This window comes from Neophocaena asiaeorientalis, unplaced genomic scaffold, assembly GCF_003031525.2.
Source record: "Neophocaena asiaeorientalis asiaeorientalis breed wild unplaced genomic scaffold, Neophocaena_asiaeorientalis_V1.1 scaffold218, whole genome shotgun sequence".
NCBI lineage: Eukaryota > Metazoa > Chordata > Mammalia > Artiodactyla > Phocoenidae > Neophocaena > Neophocaena asiaeorientalis.
Window position 1 is genome coordinate 6,121,322 of NW_020172818.1, and position 10,726 is coordinate 6,132,047.

The window sequence follows — 10,726 nt, forward strand, 5'->3', positions numbered from 1 at the left end:
CCAACTTTACTTCTATTCAGCATAATACTGGAAATCCAAACCAGAGCAATTAAGCAAGTGCTATAGACAGAATGTTTGTGTCCTCCCTGAATTCATATGTTGAAGTTTTTGTCCCAGTGTGATGCTATTTGGAGATGAGGCGTTTGGGAGGTGATTAGGTCATAAGGGTGGAACTTTCATGAATGGGACTAGTTCCCTTATGAAAAAGACCCCAGAGAGCTTCTACTCTGCCCCTTCTACTGTGTGAGAACACAAGAAGACAGCCATTTATGAAACAAAAAGCAGGCCCTCCTTAGCAGACACCAGATCTGCTGGTGCCTTTGTCTTTGACTTTTCAGGCTCCAGAACTATGAGAAACAAAATTTCTGCTGCTTATAAGCCAACCAGTCTATAGTGTTTTATATTAACAGAGCAAACAGACTAAGACAGTAAGAAAAAGTTACAAAAGGCATCCAGATTGGGAAGGAAGAAGTAAAATTATCTCTGTTTGCAGAAGACATTGTCTTATATAGAGAAAACCTTTAAAGAGTCCCCTGCCACACACAAAAAATGTTGAAACTAATAAGCAAATTCAGCAAAGTTGCAGCATAGAAAATCAATATGTAAAATCAGTCGTGTTTCTATCCACTAACAGTGAAACATCTAAAAAGGAAGCTAAGAAAACAATTCCATTTACAATAGCATGAAAAGAGTAAAACACTTAAGAATTAACTTAACCAAAGAGGCAAAAGACTTGTATGCTGTAAACTAAAAAAAACTGTTGAAAACACTTAAAGAAGACACAAACAAATGGAAAGTCACCCCATGTTCATAGATTGGAAAACTTAATATTGTTAAAATGTCAATACTACCCAAGGCAATCAACAGATTTAATGCAATCCCTATCACAATCTCAATGGCATTTTTCTTATGAAAAGAAAAGTTCATCCTAAAACTCACATAGAATATTAAGGTTCCCTGAAATAGCCAAACCAGTTTTGAAAAACAACAAAATTGGAGGCTCAGGTGTCCTGATTTCAAAACATATTATAAAGCTACATCCATTAAAACAGTGTGGTACTGGCATAAAGACAGACATATAGACCAGTGGGATAGAATAGAGAACCTAGAAGCAAAACTATGTGTATGTGGTCAAATAATCTTCAACAAGGATGCCAAGACCACTCAATGGGGAAAATACAGTGTCTTCAACAAATGGTGTTGAGAAACTGGCTATCCACGTGCAAAAGAATGAAGTTGACCCCTACCTTACACAATAAACTCAGTAAGGATTAAAGACCTAAATGTGAGATGTAAAGTTATAAAACCCCTAGAAGAAAACACAGAGGAAATCTTCATGACATTGAGTTTGTTAATGACTTCTTGGATGTGACACCAAAAGCACAGGCAACAAAGGCAAACACAGACAAATGGGACCACCTCAAACTTAAAAACTTCTTCGCACCAAAGGACACAACCAATAGAATACAAAGACCAACTGTGGAATGGGAGAAAATATTTGCAGTTCCCTTCCGATCTAATTTCCTTCTTCTTCCTCTTGCTCACTGTCTGTCAACCACTCTGGCATCCTTGTTCCTTAAATACATCAAGCACACTCTTGCTTTAAGGCCACTTTCCTCAGGGGTCTCACATTTCCTTCAGGCCTCTGCACAAACGTCTTCTCACTGGAGAGGGCTTCCCCTGATGACCTTTCATGAAACAGCAGTCCTTCCTCTCATCTCCACTGTAGTCTCGTCCAGCCAATTCTTTATGTTTCTCTGTAGCACTTCTCACCACTGGCCATACTGTATATTTATCACATCTTTTTTGATTTGCTTTCTCTTTTTCCCTCTAACTCCCCAGCTGGAATATAAACTCTGTTGGGGTATTAAGGCCTTTTATTCTTGTCCCTACTTTGCAGATAAAGAAACTGAAGTTTAAGGAGGTGGGGAAACTTGCCCAAGCAAGTGAGAAAGTAACAGGTATAGACTGGTACACACACTTGTCTGACGCCAAAGACCGAGGCCTTAACGGATACAACTGTATTGCTTTTCTGTCACAAGCTTAATAAAGAGATGGGTGGAGAGCTTTCTGAGTGGGCACCAAAGCCTGGGAATGCCCAGGTGGCCACAAGGCATTCAGAGGCCAGTAGCAGTCAACCAGGGTGGAGACATATTGGAGAAGAGTGGGAGTAGAATTGGAAAGGGCCAGATCACATAGGGTCTCAGAACTCAGAACAAATAAGAGTGTGGATTTTATGTGATGCTCATTACAGATTTCTGAGTATAGTTTTAAAGAAAGATGAATGTGGTGGTTTAAATATATGCCCATAAATTCCTTTGACACACCTCTCTTTAAAGGTGGAGCCAAATTTCACCCCCCTGAAGATGGGCTGGACTTAGTTTCCTGCTAAGTGGGTGGGTGATTTCCCAGGTGAGGTCCTATAAGACCCGGCTGCTCCTGGACACACTATTTTCTGCACACATTGGGAGTTTCAGAGCCCTCTGTTTGGAGTCCTCTCCCACCAACACTCTACCACGGAGACACCTGCACATCCTCTGTTGCTTCTGCTCTGTGTCTTGCCTTTCCTGTCTCAGGTCGAGACTCCTCATGTTGCTCATTCCTTGCACTCTCGCTCTAACATGTGTTGACATGCTGAATGAGACCTATTCTGCTCTCTTGACCACATGGCTGACTTTCTGCTGGTCTTGACCTCTCGTTTCTAACTGATGCCTGTCTACCCAGGCTTCTAATCCATCAGGTGCCCTCACCTCACTCCCGGGGATTTGCTCTACATCTTGGCCCACCAGTGCTGCCAAATAAGCAACAGCCTCCAGCTCTGCCCTGAGCTGCCCAGAGACCAGCTGGTCATGACCTTGCTCAGGCAGGCACATCTAGCCTTGTACTGTTCTTTCCTTCTTCAAATCATAAATCGTATTTTTTATTTTTTCCTTTTGGACTAATGCATAGATTGCCTATTATCTCACTCTAACACACCTTCGTTACTGTGTATTTATCTATTTGAAATACTAGCGCATGCTATTTAAATATTTAAAACTGTGCACATTCTTTAAAATATTTCCACATCCTTTTCTTGATTTGATCCTTACAATCACCCCCGTGGTGACAGCAAAGAGTATTTCTCCCATTTTAGGAAGAAGGAAAGAATTCACTTTTCATTATGCTACAGAGCCTTTATTACTGGCCATGCTCTCTGACATTTTTTTTTTCTCTTGATTTTAAAACAACTACTTAAATATTCAATAGTTGTGCTCTGGACGGAATTGTGTCCCCACAAAATTCATACGTTGAAAGCCCTAACCCTCAATGTGACTATATTTGGAGACAGGGCCTCTAAGGAGGTAATGAAGGTTAAATGAGGTTATATGGTAGGGCCCTAATATAATAGGATTAGCATCCTTATAGGAAGAAACACCAAAGTGAGCACACAGGGAGATGCCAGCCACCTACAAGCCAGGAAGAGAGGACTCACTGGAAAGTGACCACACGGGCACCCTGATCTTAGACTTCCAGCCTCCAGAATTGTGAGAAAATAAATGTCTGTTGTTAGAGCCACCCAGTCTATGGTATATTTTGGTACGGCAGCCTGAGCACACTAAGACAAACTGTAATCTTCAATAATGAATAATTTTACCCATTTAGAAAATGAAGTAACTATATGGGATAAAGTTATATATGGGATAAAGTTTGGTTCTACTTTACTAACTGGTAACAGTTCTACTGTGTTATTGGTTTTGGATGGGAACCACATTTTTCTTAGGGTTGGACATCAGATGAACTTGCTTCCAAAGCCCTCTAATTTCCAATAGTTACTTTATTCCCCAGCTCAGCTGCAGAAAAATAGAGTAATAATAATTATGTAACAATTGAAAAGTGTAACACGCCTTCTTCCCTGGTCTAATCCACTGTTCAAGAAAAGCAACAAGTGAGGGGTAATAATTTTCCCTACAGTGAGCAGAGAATGAATGATGGTCACTGTGATGGGGAAAAGTAATGCTGTAAAATACAGGCCACAGTTCCTGGAGGGAGAAGGGAGTATGTGTGTGTGTGTGTGTGTGTGTGTGTGTGTGTTGGGGGGTGGGGTGAGGGATGGATAAGAGAAGGGGTCCTCGAGGGGCAGGATCTCCAAGAGCCTCAGAAACATCCTCAGGTTTTCCAACATCTGATTCTAATACTATTTCATTGACAAATATGCCTTCCCATTTCACCCATCCTTGAATGTCTACCTCTTTGATTATTTGCACCACTTCTATTTCAATGAATGCTTCAAAATTCTGTGGTTATGTAAATATGTCTTGGGGTTGTGTCCTGTCTCCCAGACAGAGGTGAACTTAGAAATTGCCTAGAATTGGGGTAAAATGCTGTGGAGGGCGGTGGACGCGTACAAAAAATAATACCCAAGCAAAATCCCCACGATGCTCTGTGCTGATCCCAGGAGGCAATTAATACTGGTTGACAGAACTTACTCCGTGGGCCTCGTTGGCTCGTCATGCCCAGGAGGTGAGTGTCAGAACCTTCCTGCATGGGCTCCTGCTGGTCGTCTGGATGGGATTTTTCAGACACCATTTCCTTGGGGCCAGCAGCCGACAGCTGTGGGCAGATGGTCAGAGGTTGTGAATCTCAGGGCTTTGGTTGACTCAGATGCTATCTCAGGATGAGGTGGGTCACTTAGCAAGGGGACAGGCCTTAATCCTCTTCAGATCTAGATAACTGTGGTCTGTGTCACCTGAGTCACTGTGGTCATGATCTCCTATCCCCACAGGAAGCAGTGCCGATCCTGATTTTGTCTAAGAGGTTTCGGGGAGATGACCCAGGTGGCGCAGTGACTTCCCTGGTGGCGCAGTGGTTAGGAGTCCGCGTGCCAATGCAGGGGACGCAGGTTCGTGCCCTGGTCTGGGAAGATCCCACATGCCACAGAGCAACTAAGCCTGTGTGCCACAACTACTGAGCCCGCGCACCTAGAACCCATGCTCCACAACAAATGAGGCCACCTCAATGAGAAGCCCACGCACTGCAATGAGGAGTGGCCCCTGCTCGCCACAACGAGAGAAAGCCCGTGAGCAGCAGCGAAGACCCAACGCAGCCAAAAAATAAGAAAAGAATTTAAAAAGAAATTTTAAAAAAATGAATATTTTCACTTTTTCTAGGCTTAATGTGTAGAGCTCTGTAGAAATTTGGAGGAAAAGGGAAACAGGAAAATCACAACCAAACTATTTGATCCCAGCTCCAACTCATTTGGACATAGCTGTCAAAGTGTCCTTGGTTAATCCAGGGCAAAGAACAGCCTCTGGTTCCTTCCCCAAACTCTCAGAGGAGGACAGACTGGTGAGCAGAAGTGGCAGTGGAAGCCCCAGGTGAGTGATGGCCTTTGGGCCAGACAAAGGCTTGCCTCCAAACTCAGATTTACCGTGGGACTCGAGCGAGTTATCGAACTTCCTAACTTCCTTCGTCATCCGTAAAAGAAGGGAAATGAAAATAGCCCATTCACTCAGATGCTGCTATGTATAGGCACTTTGTAAAGCACAGACATTCTGACTTAAATAAATGGCCTGGAGTGGACCTGAGGCATTTGACTTAAAAAAAAAAAAATCCCCAAGTGATTCTGAAGTGCCGCTGGGGTTAAGAAACACTCTCCAGATTTCTCACAAAGCACCAAATACTGCACGTTCGTTGTCTGATCAGGGCTCTTTGTGCAGTTCAAGGAATGAGATGATGTCTCAAGAAAGAGCCACACCTAGGACACAGAAAGTGCCTTCTCCTTTCCATCCCTGCCCCTTTCTCCCGTTTAGTGCAAGCTCCACGCCCCTAGCCCCAGTCACCATTGCTTACTGTGCCTGTGGCCTTGGAGCTAAGGAACTGAGCTCTTTCCATTTGTACCGGCTCATCTGACGCCTCGTTGGGCCCCGTGGCCCCGGCTGCAGAGCCCCCCGCTGACCCTGCAGGAAGGGGTTAAAGTCCCTGAGTGGCCAGAGGGCCCAGCCACAAGGACAGGTAGCACCTCCAGCCTCTCCGGGCCCTCCCCTGGGCCACTCCATCCCAGCTACAGAAAAGGAGTTTCCTTGGCCCAGCTTGTCCCAACGGGATTGTGCTGGGAGACGGGAGAGCTGAAAAGGGGTTTCTCCCCTGACTTCAGCTCTCCTGGTGCCCTCCCCGCCACCCCGTTCCCGCTCTCCAGGCGGCCCCATCACGTGGCTGCCGGCTCAAAATGGCTCTCCTTCCCCCTCCCTCCCCTGCTCGCATCTGGATTATTCCAAGCCAATCGCCCCTCCGCAAAATCTTCCCGGCCTCCTTTCCAAGGGCGTCTATTTACCTGGAGAAGGTGGACCTTGTATAGGGATGCTCACGGCCAAGGAGGGCAACTTCTGCTGCGGGCAGAGCCGGGGGAGGGACCGCCAGCAGGCCCGGGAGATGGGGGTTGGCCTTGATTTAGACTGAGGCAGAATTTGGGCTTGGAGCTGGGAAAGTGGAAGATCCCTGAGATTTGTAATCCTGCACTGCCATCTACCGCTGGTCTTAGTCTATGGCCTTTGATGACAGCATTAAAGGGGCTCATTTCAGCATTTCTAAACTTGTCTCTCAGGGGATGGGAAAAACCTTGGAGGAAACATGCTCCAAATACTGCCCATGGCTTCATGGTAAGGGTCATCCGTGAGACCCCACATAGGGTCCTTCAGCTGGACCATCCACCAGCATCCCTGCCTCTCCCAGAGAAGGCCAAGTGCTTGTACCCACAGGAGGCTGTATGGCCTCTCGGGGTGCAGTGAGCTGTTAACTGACAGCCCGGTAGACAGACAAGTGCTTCTGTCACTCCCTACCTGCTTCTTTCCTTTTTGTCTTGGAACCTTCGCGGTCTTCTTCTGTCTTCCCTCATCTGCATCCTCACTGTCTTCAATGAACTCCTTTGTTGAGATGCAAATGGAAGAGTTATCTCTTAGTGTGTGTGTGTAAATTGGGAAAAAATGATAAGTGAGGAAGAGGGGTGGGATTTTTAGGTGTTAAAATGACTGTCTTGTCCTGGAGCCTCCACCCACTAAAGTTGAGTGTGAGCGAAGGGACAGTGGACAGACATCACCATCTACTCTTCTCAAAAGTTGTATCCAAATGGAAAGATGGTCAATGATATGGTGTTGGAGCTTCCATCGACCCAGGTGCTCATTCATGCCTAGGGAATTTATGGACTGCTGACTGTGTTCCAGGCCTTGGGCGCACAGAGGTACCGGAGGTGACTTCCCTCAAAAGTCATAATCTAATGAAGGCCACGAACAAGTGAATCTGCCAGGACTGATGTACTGACCCGGATGGAGGCCTCTGGCCCAGGACGATATCAGAATCACACTAGGGGCTTCCAGGGTTGGGCTTATCTGCTCCCCACAGCCTTACTGTCAGGTAGAGAATAATGAGGATACATGTTAAATCACCATGGAAGTTTGTATTTAATGCAAATTTTTTCAGGTCTTTTTGAAAAGGGAGAAATCCTTTTTGTGTTTTGTTTTGTTTTAAAATTTTCTTGGAGTATAGTTGATTTACAATGTTGTGTTAGTTTCAGGTGTACAGAAAGTGAATCCGTTATATATATACTCTTTTTTTAGATTCTTTTCCCATATGGGTCATTACAGAGTATTCAGTAGAGCTCCCTGTGCTATACAGTAAGTTCTTATTAGTTATCTATTTTATATATAGTAGTGTGTGTATGTCTATCCCAATCTCCCAATTTATTCCTCTCCCCCTCCCTTATCCCCGGGTAACCATAAGTTTGTTTTCTACATCTGTAACTCTACTTCTGTTTTGTAAATAAGTTCATTTGTATCCTTTTTTTTAGATTCCACATATAAGCAGTATCATATGATTTGTCTCTCTGTGTCGGACTTAATTCACTCAGTATGACTATCTTTAGGTCCATCCATGTTGCTGCAAATGGCATTATTTTGTTCTTTTTTATGGCTGAGTAATATTTCATTGTATATATGTACCATATCTTCTTTATTCATTCCTCTGTTGATGGACATTTAGTTTGCTTCCATGTCCTGGCTATTGTAAACAGTCCTGCATTGAACATTGGGGTACATGTATCTTTTCAAATTAAGATTTTTTCTGGGTATATGCCTAGGAGTGGGATTGCTGGGTCATATGGTATTACTATTTTTAGTTTTTTAAGGAACCTCCATACTGTTTTCCATAGTGGCTGTACCAATTTACATTCCCACCAACAGTGTGGGAGTGTTCCTGAAAAGGGAGAAATCCTTTAACAGTGCCAACTTCGTTTCTTTTTCCATATTATGCTTTCTAAAGTTTTAGTCATAAAATGTTAGAGCTGAAGCCTCTTAAGTTTGAAGCTTTAAAGTTTTCTAGTTTGAGTTTTGCAAACCAGGACACAAGTACCTCGGGGTATAAAAGAAGTTGCAAGGTAAACCCAGAACCTCTTCTGGTGTACCGGATTTATTAGACATTTTTTTTTCTAAAATTGGGAAATTTTTGTTTTTATACTGAAACAAACTTGGAACACAAAGCATGGGTTTTAATCATATAAGATTTCAAAGAAATGGCATGCAGGTTGCTGGGCTAGGCTTCAAACACTCAGCAGTGCCCTTGGCCATCTGTTTAGAGAAAACCTCAGCTTCAGCTGCAGAGGAGGGAACTGAGGTCCCAACCAGGGAGTGGGCATGGCTTGGGCTTTTTCTTTGTCTAAGGGACCTGATCGCTCTGACTCATCCTCTGGGTGCAAGCCCCACCCTCACTCAGACCTCCTTCTTCAGAGCGGTGTGCAACTGTGGCTCTTAATTCAAGTCTAAATTCTTATTGGCTTAGAATGGGCTTGTGAGAAATATACATCAAGCTTTTTTTTTGGCTTTCCAATAATGTTTTGATCCTCTGTCAATGGAAAACTCTCCAGTAGAACCTCAAATTAGACTGAATGTGAACTCCAGGAGAGCTCAGCGTTTTCTTCACTGCTCTATTCCCAGGGACCAGAGGCACAATGAATATTTGTTGTATGAATGAATGAGCACAGGTAGATGTAGGTAAGTTGTCAGTACTTGATATCTTGCTTAAAGTTAATCTGTGTGGTTTCATCTGGGTTCCTTCAGGCTTTTTGAAGTTCCTGTTGGAAATAGCATATTGTCCCCATTTCTGCCTCTATGGTCTCAAGTTACTGAGCCCTAGAGCCAAGAAAGAAAGGAGGATTGAGAGGAATACTTCCTCTTCTGTTCGGAGGTCTCTGGTCTCCAAACTGGAGAAGGCTTCGCTCCTCTGGTCCAGACAGCATTTAATGATGTTTTGCACAAAATGAGTTAGAAATTGCAGGACTCCATGAGGGTTTTATAAGTGGTTATATCTACAGTTGTTATCCTCATTTTGAATTTCTTTAGAAATCAATGTGCTTTATTGAAAAAGAATGAATCTATGTATATGTATAAGTGAATCACTTTGCTGTATACCTGAAACTAACACAACATTGTAAATCAACTATAATCCAAAAAAAAAAAAAAAAAGACATCAATGTGGTTCAGTAGAACTGGACCCTTTAGGTGGTAACTCAGAACTGCTGTCTGTTGGAATTCATGAAATGGTGACAAAGCAGCTTCAGAGCCCTCAATCCTGGAGCACCTGCAAGGCTGCATGCACCCCTATTCTCCTCTGTGTGCCCAAGGTAGCACCTTCTGCATGCAGTAGGCGTGCAATAAATGCTCATTTCTGGCCTAACTTCCTCACTCACCAGCATGTGTGACATGAGCATGCACACACAAAGATACATCCCTTGGAGACATCTAAGCCATCACTCACCTCTGTGATTATTTTCACTTTTTCTTCCTTGGGCTTCATTTTAGCTGTGATGGCTCCTCCCTGACAGGCAAAGACCAAAGAAGAAGTCAGGCCCTTTGAACTCAGTGAAATGTCTTTCTTCTCACTACTGATAACGCTGAAGCTGACCTTGATGGTTAGTGAAGTGTTTGAACTGAGTAGACCTTGCATCCACAAGGAATGCATTCTTAGGCCCCAGGATTGGTGGACATGAGCCCCAGAGGAAAAGGAAGGAGGCTGGACCCTCTGTCCCCACGAGCCTGTCAAAGATCTTGGCTTTCCTGTGTAGGAGGTGGAAGCCAGGAGAAGGTTCTGCCCTTGGTGTCAGATGACCCTGGTAGGAATCCAACTCCTGAAGGACTATTTCACAGCCTATCCTCTCCACTCAAACCTTCACCTTCCCATCCCCCTTCACTGTCTACCCTTGGCCTTTGTTCTCATTTCAAGAGCAAAGAGATAAAGCCAGAGATGGACCCTTCCCCATCCCCATCCCCCTGTCTCACCCCACTGAGTCATGTCACCCCCTCTGCTTCCACTTGCTCCTGTGGTCTGTCCCTGCTTCCATCTGGGCCATGGTTTCTGCCTGGGCACTGCTCCCGCCCCCTCCAGGGCCTTGATCTGGACAGTTTCCCCCTTTCACCTGCATAGTCACTTCTTCCTGCTCTTTTGGTTCATTCCTATCCATGTACAAAGGCCCCTTCCTTAAAAAACTCTCTCTGGGCTTCACATCTCTTTCTGTCGCTCAGTTGTTCAACCCTCTGAAAGAAAAATCCTCAAACCCTCTCTTTCCAAATCAGTTTTCTGAGCCTAGCGCTCCCTGGAACCGCTCTTGCCAGCATCTCCAAGGACCCCCGCATCACCACATCTTATGATCCATCCTCAGCCCTCACCTTAGTTGCCCTGTCAGAGGCGTTTAGTAATGAAAGTG

The 10,726-nt window shown here is 44.5% G+C and overlaps 1 protein-coding gene across 1 annotated transcript in view; it reads right to left on the reverse strand.

Annotated features, from left to right (window-relative positions):
• Window positions 1-9,844, reverse strand: part of CC2D2A (coiled-coil and C2 domain containing 2A) — a 129,281-nt gene extending 119,437 nt beyond the window's left edge. The window contains exons 1-3 of the mRNA XM_024741837.1: window positions 9,781-9,844; window positions 6,816-6,899; window positions 4,467-4,590 (exon numbers count right to left, since the gene is read on the reverse strand). Coding sequence (XP_024597605.1) covers window positions 4,467-4,590; window positions 6,816-6,899; window positions 9,781-9,819 — 247 coding nt within the window. The 5' untranslated portion in view covers window positions 9,820-9,844. The remainder of the gene's footprint in view (window positions 1-4,466; window positions 4,591-6,815; window positions 6,900-9,780) is intronic.
• Between the last annotated feature and the right edge of the window lie 882 nt (window positions 9,845-10,726).